Below are 23,103 nucleotides of genomic sequence, written 5' to 3'. Positions count from 1 at the left end.
TTGCTTCTAGTCACTGAGGCTTTCAATTCCTCCTGAGATAGCCCTCAGCACAGAGATGCAGAAATCGGCAGCTGCAACTGGCAGGAACCATTTTTGCTACACCTCTCCAATCCTCAGTTCCTTCAGATGTGAAATGGGAATGATACTACTTCACAAGATGAAATGAGACCATACCTGTAAACTATTTAGCACAGTGCCTGATATATATACAGTGAGCAATCAGTAAATACCAGATATTATTATTGTTGTAATAATACTATTTCTTAAAGGAAAAAGATAGATCACCTTTGCTTCATGTACAGGTTTGGCTTTTTAATACCCCACCAATCCTTTCCAGTGTGACTGGTGTTGGGGAACAATTCTCCACGGGTCTCTTGTATTTCTGCACAGCTTGTGAGCGGAGGCCCTAGCTGCCCTTTGGTTCCAGGCTAGCATTTCAAGGTTGTTTGTAGAGCCAACAGCCTTGGAAGACAGAGATACTGCCTCCTTCTAGAGCAAGGGGAAGGTCTGTTTACTGCCCAATGTAGTAAAGATGATGTCTCTCTCCAAGGCAAAGGCTGAGCAGGTTTCCGGCAGCCCATTATAAAAGATTTGGGTTCCTGAAGTGTGAGATGCCCGAGCTGTGTTGCAAATCCATTGCACGTGTAAGATTCACCTGGACCCGTCCTCATCATCCCCAGGGGACTTGAGGGCAAGAGGAGCCAGCGCTAACATACTACTCAGGCTGCCTGCTGTGCCGTGAGTAATGGTCTTTTGTCTCTGACCCAGGGGTCTTGTGTCTTCTGCCGGTGTGTGTGTGTGTGTGTGTGAAGCTGGGCAGCTTAACTTGTTAGCCTTCAAATAGAGTAAAATGTCAGCCTCTTCACAGTTCTTGCCAACTTGTAGCTAAGGGTTGAAAACAAATCCCCAGCTTCCCTTAGAAGTGGGATTTGCGGGCTTCCCTGGTGGCGCAGTGGTTGAGAGTCCGCCTGCCACTGCAGGGGACACGGGTTCGTGCCCCGGTCCGGGAAGATCCCACAAGCCGCGGAGCGGCTGGGCCCGTGAGCCATGGCCGCTGAGCCTGCGCGCGTCCGGAGCCTGTGCTCCGCAACGGGAGAGGCCGCGACAGTGAGAGGCCCGCGTACCGCAAAAAAAAAAAAAGAAATGGGATTTGCTTCCAGGCGGCACCAGGTAAAGCCGCATTCCCAGGAGGCCCTGCCCCAGCCCACGTGGCACAGGTCCCTCACCTGGGAACTCAGACAGGGTAGTCCACAGCAGGTCCATGTAATCCTCCTCACTCAGGTACTCACAGGCCAGGCTGCATTTTGCCTCTACTGCCTTCTTCCGGCTGGAGACTGGAAGGTGGAGAGAGAGAGAGAAAAAGAGCAAGAGGCATGCGCAGTCTTGGGGTGCAGCCTCCTGCTCTCCACACCTTCCCTGGGTATGATTTGGTTGGGATGCCAGGGAAGGAGCATGGGCTCAGGACTCAGACAGACTCAGGTGTGAATCCCAACCAGCAGTGTTAGAGCTTCATCTCTTTAAGCCCCAGGTTCCTCATAATCCTGGGGCTAATAAACCCTGGGGCAAGGCGGTGGAGACACTGAAAGCAGGTTGTGCATATGAATGTGCTTAGCCCAGAACTGGCACATACGAGGTGCTTTTGTGGCAGACAGGCTCTAGGGTGGCCCCAACGACCCCCACCTATATTATCTGGCCCCCATTACTTCCTCGATCGCACCTTCTCTCTCCCTCGCTCTGCTCATACTACTCCAGCCACACTGGTCTCCTTGCTGTCCCTTCAATACACAAGGCATGTTCCTGCCTCAGGACCTTTGCACTGGCTGCTCTCGTCCTCCATTGCACTTTATATATCCCCATGACTAATTTCCTCACCCCTTTCGAGTCTTTCTTTAAATCTCACCTTCTCACTGAAGCCATCCTGACCACCCCACTTAAAAGCTCTGACTTGCCCACGGCCACTTACTCTGCTCCACACTCCTGACATCCCTTACCTTGCTTTATCTTTTTTCCCCCAAATCATTTGTTAGGAAACAGAGTCAAAGACTTTGAAATGGGCAAAATGTCCTGTCTTGTGAACCCTTATAGGTTATCTCAGCTTTCATGATCTTTAAGCTCTTTCACAACTGCGCATTATAGAATACCAGTGCAGATGATTCTTGTGTATAAAAATGCAAGCGGTGTCTGGTGGTGATGCGATTGACTATTGCCTTATGCACACTGCCAATTTTTGCCTCTAAGTGTAAATCCATTTCAGCTTTTCTGATTGCCTACATACATGTGTGTTTTGAATTCTCCTTTGAACCAACTGTAACCTCTTACTGGTGTTAGCAGACAATTCCCCATGGGTCTCTCATGTTCTCTGCCTGTTTTATAAGCAGAGGCACTGACTGCCTTTGTTCTGGACTATATTTTCAAGGATTTTAGTTTAGCAAACAGCCTTGAAAGATAGAGAGGATCTCCCTTTGGTGCAAAGGGCAGGTTTCCTTATGGCCTTTGAAGATAGAGCATCTTTCTGCAGAACAAAGAGCTGGCAGGCTTATTATCTGGTATAAAAGATCTGGGGGCCCTAAGTTCAGAGTTCCTCTCATAACACAATCCACTGCTCCTTCCCTATCACTTTCCCACCCAGGTATAACAGTGAGTTTTTTTTGTTTTTTTTTTTTGTGGTACACGGGCCTCTCACTGTTGTGGCCTCTCCCATTGCGGGGCACAGGCTCCGGACGCGCAGGCTCAGCGGCCATGGCTCACGGGCCCAGCCGCTCCGCGGCACGTGGGATCTTCCCGGACCGGGGCACGAACCCGTGTCCCCTGCACTGGCAGGCGGACTCTCAACCACTGCGCCACCAGGGAAGCCCAAGAGTGAGCTTTTAACACGGGGTGGCAAACGACCGCCTGCAGGCCAAATCTGGTCCCCTGCCTGTTTCTGCCTGGCCAGCAGGCTAAGAATGGTTTTTACATTTTTTAATGATTTTTAAAATCAAAAGAAGAATAACATTTCATGACATAAAAATGACATGAAATTCAAATTTGTGGTCGTAAAAAAGATTTCCTCGGTGGGAAGTCCCTGGAGGTCCAGTGGTTAGGACTTCGCGCTCTCACTGCTGAGGGCCCGGGTTCGATCCCTGGCTGGGGAACTAAGATCCCACAAGCCGTGCTGCGTGGCCAAAATAAAAAAAAAGGTTTCCTTGGAACACAAGCAAGGCTCGCTTGTTTACATATTATCCATAGCTGCTTTTCTGCTACAATGGCAGAGCCGTTTGGCCCCCAGAGCCTAAAGTATTTACTATCTGGCTGTTTATAGAAAAACTCTGCCAACCCTTCCTCTATAACATCCCAATGGATCCTCTGCTTTGCTTAAGCAGGTCCACTGTTACGGTGAAACCAAGCAGGCAAATCCTGAGTACGAATCCTTTCCATGCTCCCCCTTTCTTGCTTGTAGGAAATAGGCTTCATTCAAGCCTCCTAGACCTTCCCTGAGTTCCAAAGGGCAGGTTCAAACAGTTGCTAATCAGGGAAGGGAGGGGATGCAGAGAAAGGGGAGGAGCTGTCAAGAAACAATAGTGCAGACTTGGGGCAGAGTCCTGGTTCCTCCTCAAGGAATATACATAACAATATCTTTGAGTTCTTCTGCAGGAACTAAGGCCCTCACCCAGGTTGAGGATGGTAACTTCAGGCTGAGCACAAGATTCCTGGAACATCACCCTGTTCCCTCACCACCAACGAAGCAGAAGAAAGTCACATACCCTGTGGCCATCCCCCCCACCAAATTCTGCCTCTAAAAACTTCTCCCCCCCCGCCAAACCATCGGGGAGTTCAGGGTTTTTGAGCACAAGTCACCCGTCCTCCTTGCTCAGCCCTGCCATAAACCTTTCTCTGCTCCAAACTACGATGGTTTCAGTTTGTTTGGCCTCACTGTGTGTCAGGCACACAGTATTCGACCACAGAGGCAAAGGATTTAGGCTCAATCAATACCAAAGCCAGAATTTATAACTGAACTGCTTCTCAGGGCGGTTAAGGCTCTCCCACACCTCCCAGCGAGATGTGATTCCGCTATATTATTAAATCCTTATACCAATAAACAAAACTATTAACTCAGATTATAGAGGCTTCATATGAAAAAGATAATTGGACAAATCCCGCAAACAGGCAAGAACTTGATCCCTTTATCCCCCATCCCGGGTTCAATGCTAGGAATCTAATATTCCCTTAAATACAGATTGGTTTGAAGTCCAGACATCTGTGTAGAGACTTTGCTCTTTATTCATTCCTTTTGTCCATTGCCTTCCACCTCCAGCTCTACAACAGAATCACCTAGGGAGCTTTTCAAACCCACTCATGCCTGGGCCCTACCCCCAAAGCCGCTGATTAAATTGGCCTGGGCATTGTTTAAATGGCACTGCCTTTGTGGAAAAGCTCCCCCAGGTGATTCTGTCGTGTGGCCAGGATCGAGCTCCAACCTGATGCTCAGACTTGATGCACACGCAGAGGATGGCTACACAGGGTCACAGCCATAAAACTCAGGGCTGTACTTCATGGACCTCTTTAGGGGACATAAGATGTGATTCTGCTCTAATGTCAGGTCTACCGTGACAAGAAGGTCCAGGTTTCTACAGAGCGCCTTGGAAACCACAACCCAGCTCTTTCATGTTCAGATTTTGCAGAAACTTTCTCCCTGGAGTTTGTGCAAGGCCAGGCCCTGTGAGGGCAGAACCTGGGCTGGGGTGTGTGTGTGTATGACCTCGTGTGTTGGAAGTGGGGAGGGGCGGGAGAGGACGGTGTTAACTGCGAAAGAGCTGTTGATACTCACTGCTGCAGACATCTCCTGCCTGGAAGAGCTCAGTGGTGAGCAGAACTAATCCATAGTAAGAGAATGCATTGGAAAACCTGCCAGGAAGGAAGCAAGAAAGGTAAGGAAATGATGGGAGAAATGCAGGTCCCCATTCCCTAACCCCTCTGGAAGGACTTGCAGCTCTAGCAGCAGAGTCTAGGCTTTGGGCTCAGGCCACACTGGGCCTTTGCGGGGCTTTCCTGCTGCTTGAGCAGGAAGATGGTGGGTACAAAGCATAATGATGTGATAAAGGGAAGTGATCCTGTGTCCTTTGAAAGATCAAGAACTGAATTCTGTCACAGATAAAGCTACCTCCAAGGCTGTTCAGTCAACTGGCAAAAGGAGGGGGAAAAAATGGGGGAACCAAAATTTGGTAGAAAACAGTCATTTTGACAGATGCCAACAGATGTCAGGGCTTCTGGGTTGAGTTGAATAGGGAGGAGGAGGGAGATAGATATATTTAATAATACAGGTAGCCCCTACTTTTTCAAAAGTTTGCTTTACTGCACTTCGCTTTTACGAAAGACCTACATTAGTACCTGGTTTGGCTCGCCAGAAGAAATCCGAAGAGGATTTTCACTTTTACGAAAAAAGGGAAAAGCGAAAATAGCGTCCAACGCTTATTTTACAGAGGCAGCACCTGCCCCAAGCAGCGAGCGTAGCGCCACCAAGCCCCTTTCCCGGGAACTACACTCAGCACCTCAGCATCAAGCTGCCATTAGCTTTTTTTTTTCAATTTATTTTATTGAAGTGTAACTGATTTACAATGTTGTGTTAATTTCCGCTGTACAGAAAAGTGATTCAGTTATACCTATATATACATTCTTTTTCAGATTCAAGCTGACATTAGCTTTGAACTGTGTCTATGAGCATCTGTGCTTTACCTCCATTTATTTTATTTCTTTTATTAGCAAGACATGTCCTCAGGTAATTACTTCTCTTTATGCCACTTCAGTTTAGGAAAGCTTTCATTGGAACGCTCTACTTTTGAATAGCAGGGGGAAAACTGTATGCAGAACTGGGCTCCAGCTTTGCCCCCCGCCCCGCATTCCTGAGAGCTACATCAACTCACCAAGCATTTATTAAACACCTGCTGTGTGCCCAGTCAAATGCGGAGTCTGCAGACTTCTTGAGCATTTCAGATCAGAATGACGCAGTTAACTAATTCCCGACTGTCCTTGGAACCAGAATACTCAAGTCTGTAGGGCCGGAATATTCTCATCCTGTGGTACAGTTATGTGGGAGCTCAGTCATAATCAGAAGCCGATGATTACTTTCCTTGAGTTACCACATGTGCTCTCAAATGTGATTTCTATAGTCTTCTAAAATTAGTCTCTCATTAATTGCTTAGTATTTAAGTAGTGTCAGCCCCACAGAATCACATGCACTCAAAGATAGATACTCTCAATTCTGTTTCCCCACCTTTTAAAATATCCCGCCAGCTCCATGCTTGTACTGGGCACACAGCAGGTGTTTAATAAAGGCGTGGTGAGTTGATTCAGCGCTCAGGAATGCGGGGGGCAGAGCTGGAGCCCCCGTGCTTTGTATTATCAAAGCTTTCCCCTCCTCTTCCCTGCAGTTGACCTCTTTGAGGTCACTCCCCTGCTAATTAGCACCTCTGCTCAAAGGTGAATAGGAAAAGTGAGAACTGTTGAAAACAGGACACAGAGCCTCAACCGGGGTGATTTTGTGCAGTTAATGCTGTAGAAAGAATTGAAAGAAGGGCTGAAATTTGACTAGCTGCGGACTATAAGTTAATTACTCACTACAAATGCCCTCCAGCCAATGCCAAGGTTGTTATTTAAGAAAAAGTGGATCAAGAACTGAAAGTTCTCAGAATGCCCATGTTGACCAAATCAGCGGTTCCCCAAATATTGGCCCTGTGCTGCTGGTGGTACCCAAGGCAATATGAATGGAGAGGGGGATGGATACAGCAAAAGTATTCAATCTTTTTGTGAAAAGAAGAGATTCCTTTAAGTTTCCTTTCAATTCTTTAATTGTATCTCAGTCTTATTTACGGGCTAACGAGTCCCTAACACCTCCCTTCTCTGTCTTTTTGTTTGTTTGTTTTGTAATTTAAGGCGAATCTTAACAGATTTATAAAAGTCGTATATACAAAATACATTTAAACTAACCCCCGTAGCTATACAATACACTTTTTACACTCTTAACCTGGAACACCGCATCCGTAAACCGAGGCCTGTTCCCCACTGTCGGTGCCATTATGGGGGCGGGTGTGGAGCTGCAGCGACACCCCAGGGGCGGTGCCAGTGACCCAGCACTCGGCTGTTGCCCTTGAATTTCCTTTCTGAGTGTAGAGACCCCGGAAGAGCTCAGAGCTCCGTTTCTGCAGCCGCCGCCTCCTCCGATCGCCCCTGCAGCCCTGCCCCCTCTGCGGGGTCCCCCACGTGCTACAGGGGACACAGCACAGCACAGCGGAGGACATGGCAGAGAGGAGGGGGCCGAGCACACCGCACTGAACTTCCTGGCTGCAGTGGTGTCAACAGAGAATAACGTGCCTGCCAATTCTAGCAGGTTTGATTGGAGTGAAGGAAAAGACACTTGGAATGTTTTGCCGTTTGCATAACAGGTCAAAAGGTAATGCTTTAAGATCCTAGAGATGGGCAGACTCAATAGAGATCTATTTTAAATTTCTCGATAAACAGGCTTGTTGGAGAATCTAACAGTTAAGATGATGGGGAGAAAGTTTCACAGGCTGTCCGTGAGCCCTCCTGGGACGGGCCTCGTCCCCGGCTTCCACAGACTCTGCAGCGAGAGCTCTGGCCACCTGTTTGCAGGTGAACCTGGAAAAGGTGCCCGGGCTCATCCAGAAAGCTTGGGTGAGGAGGGAAGCCACGGAGAACTGGCTTTGTTAGCCCGACTGTCAGATCAAGGCTGGTTCCACGTTTGTGACCTGAGTTCCAGAGTCTCCTAGGTGACAGTGCTCTCTGCCCACCGTGGGCACCGATCTTTTTTGAGGGCAGCTTGACAGGCGGTGGTGGGGAGACCTCCAGCGTTACCCCGAGGCTTCGGGAGGCTTCCCCGGGGGCCCGGCCACTGAACGGAGGGGGTGGGGCCCAGGGACACGTGGCGGCTCCGTGAGATGCCTTAAAGCACCCAGGCTGCCACGGCGGCTCACCGGGCCTGTCACCACTCCGGGTGGGCGCTGCGCATCACAAAATGGGGCCTCCCGGAACCCCATTCTCAGTTCCTTCCCGACTGGAGAAATTCTGAAGTCGGCTGAAAAGCTGAGCCCCTGGACCAGCTCCAGGAAGCACCAGAACCCAGAGCTGAGGGCCTGTTTCCCACGACTCACAAGGGTCATGCTCTCAGCTGCCTCTACGTTGGACTTCCCTCGGCCGGACTCCGGGTCAGCCTCCCCAGGTGGGATGCGCGATCCCCGCCTCCCCGGTCACCAGAGCGGTCTGGTTCTGCGACCTGCCGGGAAATTCGGTCCCGTGGGAAACCTCCACCTTGGCTGTGAATAGCTGGGGTTATGTTCATTTGGGGGAATCAATCAGCTTCGGAAAGCACAAAATAAAGTGAATTCAGTGTTAATAAAAAGGCGCCTGAGTGACAAGCCTGGAACAGACTGACCAGGACGACTGTGACCCCGTGCGGCTCAGCCCTGTCTACCCTCTGCGGGCTGTGCAATCAGTGCCGGCCACTCGCCCGCCCAGGAGGAAACTCGTGCTGGTCCAGGAACACCCAGTAGCCGCTCTAGTGTTTCACTGTGGTTTGTGTTACACACACACACACACACAAAAGAAAACCACCAGAATAAAAACACTACCTTCATAACCAGATCAGAAGCGGAGAACCCAATTTCCAGGGGGAGCCAGGTGTGCGCTTCTCTGTGAAGCGAGCCACAGGGCCGCGTTTACGGCAACAGATGCAAAGTCTTCGGGTCCCTGTAATAAGAACCTCACAGTGACGTGCCAAGGTCATTGCTGGATTTGAGGAGGACGAGGGAGTCACCACAGGTCAGGATGGGATACAACAGCAGTTCCCTCCTGTTCTCATCTACTCCACACCCTAATTGCTCGCTTCCGGGGAGGGCCCTGCTGCCTACGAGTACTGTGTTTTGGGGCAGGAATCTCATGGTCTATTTCTGAGTTCCACCCCATTTCCTACCCCTTGCTATACTCAGACGCCAATTCCCAGGAACATCCATCCTGCCAGGATGTCTGAGAACTCACTCGGGCCCGGCAACATCGCGCTCCTTCCTGCTGTGACCTGGGGTGGGAGCCTCGCGTAGGAAGTTCCCACGTTGAGCAGCGCTCCACTCTCCTAGGGGCTCACGACCACCGTCAGGGTCAGCAGAACCCCCGCAGGTGTGCGATCCACACCGAGGAGCTGCTCTGGGTATGAAGCATCCCATGTTAACCAGCAAGAGGCAGGCACTGGGGGTGCTTCGGGCAGGTAGCAACCTGTTGTGCTTTAAAGTAGTTTTCACCTGAAGAGATGCCAACATGGTGTGGAAACCAAAACCACCTATTTCGATATGCCATCTTGAGCACGAGTGGACACCCAGCCTCTAAGTTCTAGCGGGTTCTGGAGGGCAAGACCTGGCAGGAGAGCAAGGGCCCACACGAGCAGCCGAGCCTTGCGTGACCTGAAGTCCTCCTCCAGCAGAAGGTAGGAACCAGACACCGACAGCAGGACCGAGGAGGCGGAGTGGCCCTTCCACGCCCCACGGGCTCCACTCCACCCACAGCAAGTCTCGCCACTTCCCTGAACTCAGCGCGTACCACATGCCACCTGCCGTTAAGGGCCGTTAACACAGCAAGTGCTGGCCTCTGAGCCGCCTTAACCAAGCAGCTCCTTCCTCTGGGGACTCGCCACCACCCTCTTCAAGGCCCAGGAGGTGCTTCACAAATGCAGTCAGTAAAAGCAGCCCCTGCTCGGGGGGGCTGAGCTCTCAGCCCTCCCAGCTGCAGGCCCAGCACCAACCTTGGCACCAGGGCCTGCGCCCGGAACGCCGAGTCCATGAAATGCAGAATCCCACACCCAAGGCCCACCTCTGCCTAGGGCTGCCAGACAGACTTTAAAAGGGCTTGTCTTCTTCTTCAAACACAGCTCCCTAAATCTCCAGGCATCCCTGAAGAATGAGGTTGCTGAGCGCATCTGATGTACCTTACGGAGAAGGTGGCGTCAAAAGGCCCAGAAGGACAACCCGACACACAGTCGAAAGCTTAGTGGGAACTTGCTGCTCTTCACTTAAACCACAACAGCAAACCCAGCGTCACTTTCTTCCTGAGGCAGGTCGCAGGTCACAGTGAGGGGAGGATTCGGGGGCCGTTACGTTGTGGACCACAACTCCAGCAGCCTGGTGGGAGTCCTCCATGGTCCTCTGCTTCACAGCTCCTAAGCCCGGCTGCACAGCAACCACCCAGGAAACCAAGAGTGCATCCGTGTGATGCCTGTACTGCACGGCCTCGGAGTGGCTCAGCCCAGGGCTTTGCAAAGCCCCTCAGGTGACCAGACGGCAGCGCCAGAGCTGAGCATCATGATCTAGTCCAACTTTTACAAATGGGGAAACTGGAACCCAAAGAGCTTGGCCCTCAGCCACGTGGATAATGACGAGTGCACGTTTCTCTGGGGTGAAGGTGCGCTTCTGCCTTCCCCACTGTGGGCAGTTTAGGGGCCCACACGTGGACGCACACAACGCCTACCCGGGCAGTGGCCACTGGACAATACATATGTGCCTTTTCTACATGAGAATCCTGAGCTCCATGAGCTCTGTCGACTGGGAATCGTTCACACTTTGCGTCAGTGGTTTCTTCGTTTTGCGATGGGGAAAGTCACCCCACGGGGTTGCAGAGAAAGAGTTCCCACCCCTCCCTTCCCTTGGGCTTCCTCCAGCCTCCGGTCTCTGGACATGTCCATGTCCATCACCAGGTCCTCTCCTCGGGCTCCCAGGTCTCAGGGCAGCAGGATCCCTCCCTCACACACACACACGTGTCTTTACATGTATTTGCCGCTGTTTCTTGTCCTGAAGTCGTGTTCCAGAGGCATCCACACAGCAGTGTTGGTGACAGCGCTCCTGTGTCCCATGTGGAAATAAAAACTGTGATCGACAAGTAATGAACCTTCAAGGAACATTAGGGTTTGAGTTATCCAACTGCTCTGAATTTTGGGGACTGAAAAATTAATGTTGGCTTCAAATGCTGAGTTGATATTTTCTATTAAGCAAAGGAAAACTAAGGATTTATCTTAATAAACATCCAGAAACTGAAGGTGGTCAGATCATCAAACCAGCCCCTCCTGCCAATGCTAAAATGCTGTGCAATGTGTAAGCGGTGAGCAATTCACCCCGACTGCTCTCATCCTAATGGTGCCTTTACTCACAATACCAAGTTAGCGTCTGTTCCCAGGATGCCCAAGTTAGTCAGTCATAACTAGTAATCTTGTTTCAAGATTATTTCCTGATCTTGGAGTTAAAATAAACTGACTCATTTTTATCAAAGAAGTAAAAATATTGCAAGAATAAGGAGTCTAGAGATCTCTATAAATTACAAAGCTGCAATGCAATATCTCTGAAACAATTTCTCTACAAACTGAAGGGTTAAAAAAATATTTCAGTAAAACACGTACACGTGTCCTTACGTGTCCTTATGTGAGGAAAATATCTTAGTTTGAGGAAGTTTATTGTTACACTTTTGTAATAATTTAGATGAGGCACAACTATCTCCTGTTTCTCTAACATGTCAATTTAAAAAAAGACAATAATCGAGGGTAACAGTGAAATTAAAATAAAATAGAAAAGCCTAAGGTTTTGGAGAGAAAAGTGACTACAATCTATGTGTAGAAAGGCTGTAAATGGTTTCAGGCGACCTTGCAAAGAGGCATCTTCTTCTCGGATGACAACCAATCATGGAATTGAGGGCCGGGAGCCGTGAAGAGAGGGGAGCCCGGCCACAGGGGGGAGAGCGGGTCAGTTCTTGGCGGGGCAGGGCCCACCCCCCTCGGGCTGTCCCCCCTGCTTCCCAGTCCGCTCGGCTTCCCTGTCTATACCAACTCGCTTCCGCCTCTGAAAGCAAACCAGCAACCGCGTCAGAAGGTTTAAAGGACAAACGGTGCTTGCCGACCGTGCCGACCCCAACTCTCCAGCAAGCCTCAGGCACCTCCACCGGCTTCGCCGACCGCGAGGGCCGCCGCCGCCTCCTCCGCCAGGGCCACGGGGAGTGTTTCCAGGCTGGTGAGGAAGCGCGTGGGTCCCAACACACGTGTGAGACCTGGAGCCCGGCGGGCGAGGAGCGCTCTTGCCCCAGGACAGGGTCCTCTGAGCAGTGACAGCGGGGTCTCGGGCCGCCCTGACGCAGCCCATTGAGAATGTTCTTTTTCCTTTAAACCGCGGTCATCGGCCCCGATCCCGGGGCACATCCTTTCAGTTCATGAAGAGCCAGAGGAAGCAGTACAAAACCAGCAGCTTTTCTCCAGCCAAAAAAAAGAGCCGAACCCCCAGCAAACACCCCCCGGAAGCTCTGAGCGCCCAGAGAGACGGGATTTCATGTTGTCTCCTCATTAAAACCCTGTGATAACAAGGCTGACTCAGAAGCAGTTTTTTTCCTCCCTTTCCTTCTGGGTCAGCATCCGCCACAAGATCCCTGTTTATCTGCTGGGTGAAGGCGAGCGAGTCACTCACCAGGGACAGAGGACTGGGAACAGTGTGGCCTGGGGATGGGGCCCAGGGACGGTTACTAAACCACAGGAACATTCTGGTGCCACTGACAGAGGAAGCTTTTTTCTCTTTTAAATGCTAGGCAGAGTCCTCAACACGCCAGGCACTCTTGAGTAGAGTAATACACAGCAGGGACTAGTTTGGAATGCAATGTATTTTTAAACACAGTGAAAGACACCTGGACAGAGTAACCGGTCAAGTTAACTGAGTGCAAGATTGACCAGCTCGCGTCAACATTCACAGCCTCTGCAGTTTCACTCAGAGGAGATCACGTCCGACAGTTTTCCTGCGACGCGTGTATGTTAGTAGAAGCGAGAGAACTTGATAAGAACCTCGATTCTCGCCGGCCACCGGAAGGCAGCGCGGAGCCAGGCGGTGTTAACGAAGGCTCTGCTGGCAATGCCGCCAGCTCTTGAAAGCCCCTGAGCGGAAAGGAGCTCTCTGCTTCCTCCAAAAAAGGAAAGGCTCCCTGCAGCGGACTGCAGGTGTCTCTCGGAGACAACTCATCTGCAAGGCCAGTTGGTTTAAGTCTTTGCCGAGGGGCGGGCGAGGGGCGGGCGAGGGGCGGGGAGGGTGGGCACAGAGGCAGCAGGCACTGCCCTGTGCAGAGGGGAGGGGGCCATTCACGGCAGCGTCCGTGTGCACACCTTCCACCCCGTGTCCTGTCGTGTCGTGGGGTGATCTGACAGGGCGGGAAGAAAGCGCAGGTTGTGGGCACATTAAGTCAAGTCCACACCGCCAGCTCTCACTCCCACCCTCTCATCTAACAGCCAGGACCAACTGGCACAAGAGACTTAAAAGGCAACGCGCTCCCCTGTGGAGGTGGCAGGGACAGCCCGCGATTCACCTCCTTTCACCTCCTACAAACCTCCACCAGGTAATGCTCCTCACGAAGCACTCACGAGTTAGAGACAAAAGCCATCTGCAAAGACGTCGGGTTTTGTGTTTCTGTCATTAAAGACAGAGCATGCGTGCACACACACACGCAGTCCTCAATTACACTGTGTCAGAGAAGGAATAGTTTCTGTAAAAAGAAAGCAAGCTGTGTTATTAGGCATTACACATTAATACCAAAGTGATCGCTGGGGTTTTCAGTAGTTTCACTAGTCCCCAGGATTCAGTAGCTAACATCAAAGTGTCACATCCTTTGGCCTAGAGCGCAGCGGCGTGGCGGGCTTCACAGCATCCCTGAGCCAGGTGTTGAGGGCACAGATTTGGGAAACCCGCTCCAGGACACCGGGGAGATCTGGCCTGTGGCCAGCCAGGCTGCTCAAGGACCACAAGAGTGAGGGGCATCCTCTTTCATTGCAACATAATATTCTTTCAGGTTCTCTTGCAGGACGGTGTCCTTCACAGCGTGAAACACAAAGCAGATGTTCTCCGTGTCTATGGCAGTGGTGAGGTGGATGGCTGCGATTCCGTCTCTTCTGGTTGAAATACTGGACCAGGTAGCACTGGACATCCTCCAGCCTGTGGGGGTCGCCCTTGAAGTCTGAGAAGTGCTTCTTCTTCTTTCTTTTTTTTAATACAAATTTATTTATTTTATTTATTTATTTTTGGCTGCATTGCGTCTTCGGTTGCTGTGCGCGGGCTTTCGCTAGTTGCGGCGAGCGGGGGCTACTCTTTGTTGCGGTGCGCGGGCTTCATCATCCAGGTGGCGTCTCTTGTTGCAGAGCACAGGCTTTAGCCGCGGGGGCTTCAGTAGTTGTGGCATGCGGGCTCAGCAGTTGTGGATCCCGGGCTCTAGAGCGCAGGCTCACGTTGCGGCACTCAGGCTTAGTTGCTCTGCCGCATGTGGGATCTTCCCGGACCAGGGCTCAAACCCGTGTCCCCTGCATTGGCAGACGGATTCTTAACCACTGCACCACCAGGGAAGCCCCGGGAAGTGCTTCTTGATGCCGATGGTCTTCACTTTCTCCACCAGGAGGTCCATCTTGTTGAGAGGCAGGACGATGGAGATGTTGAAGAAGAGCTTGTTGTTAACGATGGTCTCAAAGATGTTCATGGGCTCCACCAGGCGGTTGGTGCGCCTGTCCTCCGTGAGGACCTGGTCGTACTCACTGGACGAGACCATGAACAGGATCAAGGTGATCCCATCAAAGCACTGGAACCACTTCTGGCGCTGAGACCTCTGGCCACCCACATCCACCATCTTGAAAGGGACTTTTTCTATGACAAAGTCATGCTCCACTTTGCCCTTGGTGGCCTTCCTCGCCAGCAGGATGTCCTGCTTGCTAGGGAAAGTAATTCAGCTGGCCAATCCGATCCAAGTTATCCAGGAAGTACTTCACTGATTCACCCAGCTGAAACTCCCTCCTCCGGCTGAAAGCTTCCCTGATGCCAGAATCCCTGCAGAGCGCGGTCAGAGCAGGTACACAACAGCTGAAAGGTGGCAGACTCCACGGGCAGCCCTGCTTTGTTCTCAAAGGCCATAAGGTACATCCCCTGCTTCTCATTTTCAGAATACTGCCAAGGAACACCAAGCCTGTCTCGTGCATCAACCAGAAGCCTTGAGCCCTTGAGGATGTTGTTGAAGATGGCGTCGCGGAACTCCAGAAGCGCACTCTGGTCGAACTCGCGGCCGTGGACGATGCGCATCTGCTTGAGGAAGGTGGACTTGCCGCTCTCGCGGGGCCCAGCAGCAGGATCCTGACGAGGCGCCGCACGGCGCGCAGCTCGCGGTCCAGCCCCGCGTAGATGTCCCGGCTGCGCCTGCGCTGCCGCGCCTCGCGCTCCGCAGCGCCGGCGGCGTCGGCCTCGGGCGGCAGCAGGCAACGACTGAGGGTCCGCACCGCACCGGACATGGCTGCTGAGGCCATAGACCCCGCGGCGGGCGAGGCGGCAGCCGGCCGCTCCCTCAGGCCGCGTCCGCTGCCACTGTCCCGAGGTCCCTCTGTCTGGCTCTTAAATACAGTGGTTCTGTCCCCTGGCAAACCATCAGTCTAGTTACTTTTTTTGGCTGCGTTGGGTCTTCGTTGCTGTGCGCGGGCTTTCTCTAGTTGCGGCGAGCGGGAGCTACTCTTCCTTGTGTTGCGCGGGCTTCTCATTGCGGTGTCTTCTCTTGTTGCGGAGCACGGGCTCTAGGCGCGTGGGCTTCAGTAGTTGTGGCACGCGGGCTCAGTAGTTGTGGCTCACGGGCTTAGTTGCTCTGCAGCATGTGGGATCTTCCTGGACCAGGGATTGAACCCGCGTCCCCTGCACTGGCAGGCGATTCTTAACCACTGCGCCCCCAGGGAAGTCGCAATCTAGCTTTTTACTGTATGGTCACTTCTCGGTATCCGTGGGGGATGGGTTCCAGCACCCCCTGTGGATACCAAAATCCATGGACGCTCAAGTCCCTCATATAAAATGTCATAGTATTTGCATATAACCTACACAATCCTCCCACATAGTTTAAATCATCTCTAGATTACTTATAATACCTATACAGTGGAAGTGCTATGTGAATAGTTGCTGGTGCACAGCAAATTCAAGTTTTGCTTTTTAGAACTTCCTGGAATTTTTTTTTTTTTTTTTCCATCTGTGGTTTGGTTGAATCCATGAACACAGAACCCGAGGCTAGGGAGGGCCACTTTTTTATCTTTAAAAGTGAGTTCTGGGGGAGGGATGGACTGCGAGTTTGGGGTTAGTAGATGCAAATTATGACATATAGAATCAATGGACAACCAGGTCCTACTGTGTAATACAGGGAACTATATTCGATGTCCTGGGATAAACCATAATGGAAAAGAATATGAAAAAGAATGTATAGATATGTATAACTGAGTCACTTTGCTGTACAGCAGAAATTAACACAACATTGTAAATCAACTATACTTCAATAAGAATTAATTAATTAAAGCGACTTCTATGGCCTGCAACTAAAATTTTTCCTTAAAGCAGGTATACAGAGTTTCCCTTTAAAAGACATTTATCTGAGAAAAAGTGAGTCAAATTTTTAAAAAGGCTAAGAAAATAATAGTATAGAAAATAATTTTAAAAAGGCTAAGAAAATAATAATAACAGGATAACACAGAAGTGAGGAAAGTGATGCTCAGTTTTGCAAATGCTGCTCAAGATGGAAGAGTTCTCTGTCCTCCAAGTGAAAACCCAAAACAGGGCGCAGAGGAGGGGGACCCGAGAATCAACAAACAGCTCTTACCATATAAACCACAGCAGCAAGGTTGTCCATCTAAAATGGGGTGTGAAGAGGTCCCTCATTTTGCCTCGGTCTTCCTGTTTCAAGACAAAGAATACCATTTGCTCTCCTCCCCTGCAGATGTGCGGGCACAGGTTGGTAGCCTGAGACCAGCGGACACCCGAGGCTGGGAGGGAGGTTTCTGGTGGGCAGGACACTCAGGTCCTGAGAACCCGGGACTCAGATCCACGGCACTCAGCGCTCCCCAGCCCAGGGAGGCCTTCAGCCAGGACTCATTGATGTCCAGAGGTGGAGACATTCCACACCCCACCCCAGCCTGGAATCCTGGAGCTGGGAAGCAGGCCCCTCAGGCTTGGCCCCTCTGAGGCCTCTTGGGCGATCCCATGGACCAGGGAGCAAACCACCAGTCCAAGATGCCTCCCGCCATTTCACACCCTCCCCACCCAAAGCCAGCTCTAGGTCAAGGTAACAGAAATTAATGTGCTGAAAATCAATTCACCAAGAGCCAACTTGCCAAAAGACCAATTAGCTAAACGACTCGCTTGCCAATTTTATATAATTTACTAATTTATCACATCTTTGCTTTACAATGTTCTATTTCAAAACATATATTCTGGGGGGGGGAGGGATAAATTGGGAGATTGGGATTGACATATACACACTCCTATATATAAAACAGATAACTAATAAGGACCTACTATATAGCACAGGGAACTCTACTCAATACTCTGCAATGGCCTATATGGGAAAAGAATCTAAAAAAGAGTGGATATATGTATATGTATAACTGAGTTAGTTTGCTGTACACCTGAAACTAACACAACGTTGTAAATCCATTATACTCCAATAAAAAATTTTTTTAAAAGCATCAACAAGAAAAATAATTTAAAAAATATATTCAGAGAATCTATATTCTACGGATTATCTTCTTAGATTTATTTAATGAACATATTATTCTTAGCGGTTTGAGAAGTGCTCACTTATTTAAACACGCTAAAAGCTTTTTTAAAAAAGATTATGGGTTATAGGTGGTTTAATCTACCCATGAACATTGTCTTTGTGAATAAAAATATTTTGTAATATATTCTTGAATAAAAAGACGACACTCATTGATATGCTTATTGAATATATTTGAGCATGTTTGTATTTATTGACTATATTTTAGAATAGATTCATTCATTAATATACTTAAGAATGAATTCATTAATATAGTTATTGAGGAATATATTATACGTATTAATATAAACACAGGAAAAATATATTCTTATGTGTTAATATATGTATTAGTATTACATAGGAAAAATCTCTCCCTATTTACTAAATATATTCAAAAAGAATAATCCTTAAAACACGTTTTTGGTAAACATACATTGGCAAGAAAAATTGGCTTTTGGAGATTGGTCTGCTTTCTGGAAAATCCTTCTCTTCTCTTTTTGGTGATGGGGGATTCACCACCTTCTTGCAGCCTTCCTGGACCTGAGAGAACTCTCTCTCTGGGCCTGGCTGCTCCTGGCTGCATCAGCTACGCACCTGCCCCAGTGACCTCCATAAAAAAAAACAAAAAAACAAAAACAGGCCCCGCTGCCGGGCACCCTGGAACACAGAGAGGCCCCTGCGGCAGCAGCTCCTTTCCAAAGAGAAGCCCACAACTGGAGCATCCAGCCTTGCCGCTGTCACTTTGCAACACACATCTGAAATCACTGTATGCTTTCTCCACCCAGAGCATCTTCCCACAGGAGGGACGGGGGAGAATGCAGTCCCTCCCCAAAGGCAACTAAATGAGCCTCCTGCACCCCAGACTCTCTGGGATGCCCCCTACCCCAACCCTGTGCTTCCCAAAGCAAATTTGGGGTATGGCTCCTGGTTTCTATGTTGTCAGACCCTGCCTAGCACTTCCTCTCAATCTGGTGAAATTCCATTCAGTTCTTTTTGCCTAATATAGAAACAGTCAGAAAAATGATATTATTTAAAAAAAAATAGGGCTTCCCCAGTGGCGCAGTGGTTAAGAATCCTCCTGTCAATGCAGGAGACATGGGTTCAAGCCCTGGTCTGGGAAGATCCCACATGCCGCGGAGCAACTAAGCCTGTGCGCCACAGCTACTGAGCCCGTGTGCCACAACTACGGAAGCCTGCAGGCCTAGAGCCTGTGCTCCGCAGCAAGAGAAGCCACCGCAATGAGAAGCCCGCGCATCACAACGAAGAGTAGCCTCCGCTCACCACAACTAGAGAAAGCCCGCTGCAGCAACAAAAACCCAATGCAGCCAAAAATAAAAAAATAAATGTATAAATAATAATAATAATTTCCTTGTAGGGTCTGTTGTTTGCTTAAGGGTATTTGTGATGTTTCTCTAAGCCACATGCTTGATTCTTGAGGGCAGGGACTGCAGCCCTTAATCTGGCTCCCTTCTCCCCACTTGCATCTGCAGTAAGTGCTCATCAGTTTGTAGTGTGGTGGATTCCCTGATGGTGTTGCCTGTGGAGTGATGCACCATCCATTAAGGATGTCTACACAGGGGCAGTTTGGTGTCTTGGATCTAAGTCTTTCGTGGCACTTTCTAATGTGATTTTACTGTCAAGCCTTTGCCAATCAATCACATTTGCTAATCAGACTTCATGGGTGCTGAAAGATGAAACTGAAGCAGTAGTTACGGGACCCATTATGGGACATTCTATTACATTTATCTAATCACTTCCCAGGTGGTACTTTTAGGACTTGGCAGTGAAAGTACACAGACTGAAGTTGCCAAATTTCCTTTGCAGATCCTGCCCACTGCACCCCTCACCCACTCACATATACATGCTCCCAGCACGTGCAGCAACATGCACAGTCAGTCCGCCAGGCACTGACCTGTCTGGAGATGATGAGTTTCCCCAGAGGCATGGGGGCTCCGTTTTCTGTGGCTATCCTCTTTAAGGTGGCGATGGCCTTTTCCTGGTTTCCGGACAGCACATCATACCTTGCGCTCTCTGGCAGCCACTATGAGGACAGGAGACCGAGACGTGGCCAGTTAGGGCAGAACAGAATGCTCGGTCACAGCCATACACTCTCATGTGTGTGTGGAGTCCTTAAGGCCGGAGGCTCTGGGGCCAGAAGCCTGGCTTCAAATCCTGGCACTGCCATTGATTATAATGGCTCTGTGACCTTGAGCAATAACTTGACCTCTCTGTGCCTCCATTTCCTCATCCATAAAATGGGGATAATAATAGATCCTCCCTCTTAGGGTTGTTGAGAGGCTTAAATGGGATAATCCAAACAAAGTGCTTAGCACAGTGCCCGGAATGGGTTAATGTATCTGTTCCTGTTGCCGTTGCTATTACTGTAATTCGGTGCTGCTGAGTTGCAGGTGACAGCTGAACTAAATTAAGACTGCCACCAAAAAAGAAAAACAGTCCGCCACTCTCACCATCATCATCATTATCCCTATCTCTCAAGAAACTACACCTCACCTGTGTTCAGCATCGTCTTGCAAACTCAGTCTAAGAGACAGAAAGAAATCACAAAGACCTTTAGGCCTACTAGAGTCCCAACCCCAAGTGACTAGACAGAGATCTCTCCATAAGACAAAGCAACAGCAATCTGTGAAATGAGAGAGTGTGAGACTTGGAGTCAGAAGATTTGGTTCATATGAGTTCTGCTGTTTATTTGCTGTGTGTCTTTTGACAAGTCAATCAACCTTTCTGGGCCTCAGTTTCCTCATCAGTAAAATGAGAATATAGCAGAGATTGCTAGCATCCAGTAAAATTCATGCTTCCCTTTCCATAGCATAGAGTTGTCCTTGGATATGGTTGCCCAGCCAGTAACTACATTTCCCAGCACCTCTTGCATCTAGGCATGGCCATGTGACATGCTTTCACCAATGGCACGAGAGCAGAATATTCCCGGCCAAGTTATTTAAGTATACATCTCTACCTGCCCTTCTTCAGTCTACATGTAGAAGATTCCAAAGCCCCAGACAGTGGCAGAGCTACAAGCTGGAAGGAACCCTGGGCCCAGAATCACACCTGTCAAACGGAAGCACCCATTCTGGACTGTTCTGTGAATGAGAAATAAACTCCTATTGTGTTAAGTTACTGAATGTGTCGGCTTTATTTGTTACAGCAGCTGGTATCATCCTAGCTAATATAGGGGTTCATCATAGTCCTACCTCCTGTGGTTATTGGGAGGACTAAATACGATAACGCATATAAAGAGCCTGGCACAGGGCCTGCTACACTGTTACGCTAATAATTATGAATACCTATTGTCATTACCAGTAATTATTATGTTATTTATCATAGATGAGACCTACCTCCCTACAGGCTTATTTTGGGGCCCACTGGCTGTAAAGCATTTCATGGATGTGGTCTTCACATGAAATGATAAACGTGTGGTCTGATCTCACTGTGTGTGCGGGGTAGTTTATGCAGAGATGAGACGGCGGGATCATGTGAGCCCTTGGACCCAGCCATGCCTGAAGCCAGATATTCTCTCATATGTCTCTTTCACTCAAGCCAGTTTGAACTGGGTTTTGTCACTTGCAACTTAAGAATACACTCACCTTAAGTGTAGCTCTTGTAGTGCAGGGAGAGGGAGCAAGGTATCCCCCATCCCCTTGATATCTCCCTCAAGAATATCCCAGCAGTGTCTGCCTGGAGGAAACCCAACATCCCATACTGGGCCCACCCCAGGCCCTGTACCTTTGTCTCATTTCCTGATTCAAAGAAATAATCTTAAAAGTGGCTTTGGTACCCTCCTCCACACCCTCCCCACCAAAATATAATGAACGGCAGGAGACCAAGTAACAAAGGCTGAGATGTCTTAAAGGATACCTACAAAACACAGAACAGCAAAGAGGAGGAGTGGGACAGCCGAGAGGATGAGCAGCCAACGCCAGCCCAGGCTGGGCATCACAAACACAGCCAGGACAACCTCGAACACTGTCCCGATGGCCCAGAACACCTGGCATGGGAGAATGGGGGTCAGTAATGGGGCAGCATTGGTCAACACAGTGAGCAATTTCAGGATCATTGTAGACAACGTTATCCATGTTGGTAAGGGGGTCCTTGGGGGTCAGGAAAGTCAGAATGGCCATCACTTCTCCTGTGGTTCATATGGTTGGGCCAGGGTCTCCATGTTGTCTATCTCCTGAGGGTACCATCCACACTGTATGATATTTGCATGGTGCCCACTGGAGTGTGCAGTGTGGCAGCTCTGGTTAAGGAGATCAATATGATCAATATTGTGTGGGGCCAGTAGAGTAGTGGACACATTGGTTTTTGTCTACTCACATCCATCTCCCTTGCCCAACAGTGCCCCAGTATCCTTTATCAGAATTGTCTCTCCCCTGTGGGGCTGAATATCTTCTGTCTGTTTCTCTGAATCACATTCCGTCCTTTTCCACCTTGCTCTTTGTATGGACCTGCACCCACGGTCCCCCTGTCCTCTGGCTTCACGTTGGGTGCAGCCACACAGAAGATGGGGAGGAAAGAGGGATTCGGGTGCTTATTCCTCTGGCTCCTTCTCTGCAGGGTGGTCATGCGCTGGCTGCATCCCTTAGTTGAAGGTCACAGCTCCTTTCCAAGAGCCTTTGCCATACAACTCTCTCTCTCTCTCTCTCTCTGTCTCTCTCTGGGCTGCTAATTACTCTCTCCCTTTGCCCCTTCAGGGACCTTATAAATAGTCCCTTTATGAAACCCTCTTCAGCCAAAGCAATCTTGAGGGAAAAAAATGGAGCTGGAGGAATCAGACTCCCTGACTTCAGACTATACTACAAAGCTACAGTCATCAAGACAATATGGTACTGGCACAAAAACAGAAATATAGATCAACGGAACAGTATAGAAAAACCTGAGATAAAGCCACGCACCTATGGTTAACTAATCTCTGACAAAGGAGGCAAGGATATACAATGGAGAAAAGACAGTCTCTTCAGTAAGTGGTGCTGGGAAAACTGGACAGCTACATGTAAAAGAATGAAATTAGAACACCCCCTAACACCATACACACAAATAAACTCAAAATGGATTAAACACCTAAATGTAAGATTGGACACTATAAAACTCTTAGAGGAAAACATAGGAAGAACACTCTTTGACATAAATCACAGAAATATCTTTTTTGACCCACCTCCTAGAATAATGGAAATAAAAACAAAAATAAACAAATGGGACCTCATGAAACTTAAAAGCTTTTGCTTTTAAGCAAAAGCAAACTATAAACCGCAAAGGAAACTATAAACAAGACGAAAAGACAACCCTCAGAATGGGAGAAAATATTTGCAAACAAATCAACGGACAAAGGATTAATCTCCAAAGTATATAAACAGCTCATGCAGCTCAATATTAAAAAAACAGACAACCCAATCAGAAAATGGGCAGAAGACCTAAATAGACATTTCTCCAAAGAAGACATACAGATGGCCAAGAGGCACATGAAAAGCTGCTCAACATCACTAATTATTAGAGAAATGCAAA

At 49.3% G+C, this 23,103-nt stretch overlaps 1 protein-coding gene and 1 pseudogene across 13 annotated transcripts in view; both read right to left on the bottom strand.

Moving 5' to 3' along the window:
* SVOP (SV2 related protein) overlaps positions 1-23,103 on the bottom strand; it is a 70,207-nt gene that overhangs the window by 15,259 nt on the left and 31,845 nt on the right. For all 13 annotated transcript variants that reach the window (XR_012325223.1, XR_012325224.1, XR_012325222.1 and 10 more), the window contains exons 8-12: positions 21,464-21,589; positions 19,499-19,627; positions 16,654-16,727; positions 4,808-4,884; positions 1,227-1,334 (exon numbers count right to left, since the gene is read on the bottom strand). Coding sequence is in view for 9 of the 13 variants with exons in the window: in XM_073790227.1 (XP_073646328.1) it covers positions 1,227-1,334; positions 4,808-4,884; positions 16,654-16,727; positions 19,499-19,627; positions 21,464-21,589 (514 nt within the window). In the remaining 4 variants the exon portion in view is untranslated. The remainder of the gene's footprint in view (positions 1-1,226; positions 1,335-4,807; positions 4,885-16,653; positions 16,728-19,498; positions 19,628-21,463; positions 21,590-23,103) is intronic.
* Positions 13,775-15,767, bottom strand: LOC109552553 (guanine nucleotide-binding protein subunit alpha-12-like; annotated as a pseudogene).

Source organism: Tursiops truncatus, chromosome 13 (assembly GCF_011762595.2).
Source record: "Tursiops truncatus isolate mTurTru1 chromosome 13, mTurTru1.mat.Y, whole genome shotgun sequence".
Classification (NCBI taxonomy): domain Eukaryota; kingdom Metazoa; phylum Chordata; class Mammalia; order Artiodactyla; family Delphinidae; genus Tursiops; species Tursiops truncatus.
This window is presented reverse-complemented; position numbering and strand designations above follow the sequence as displayed.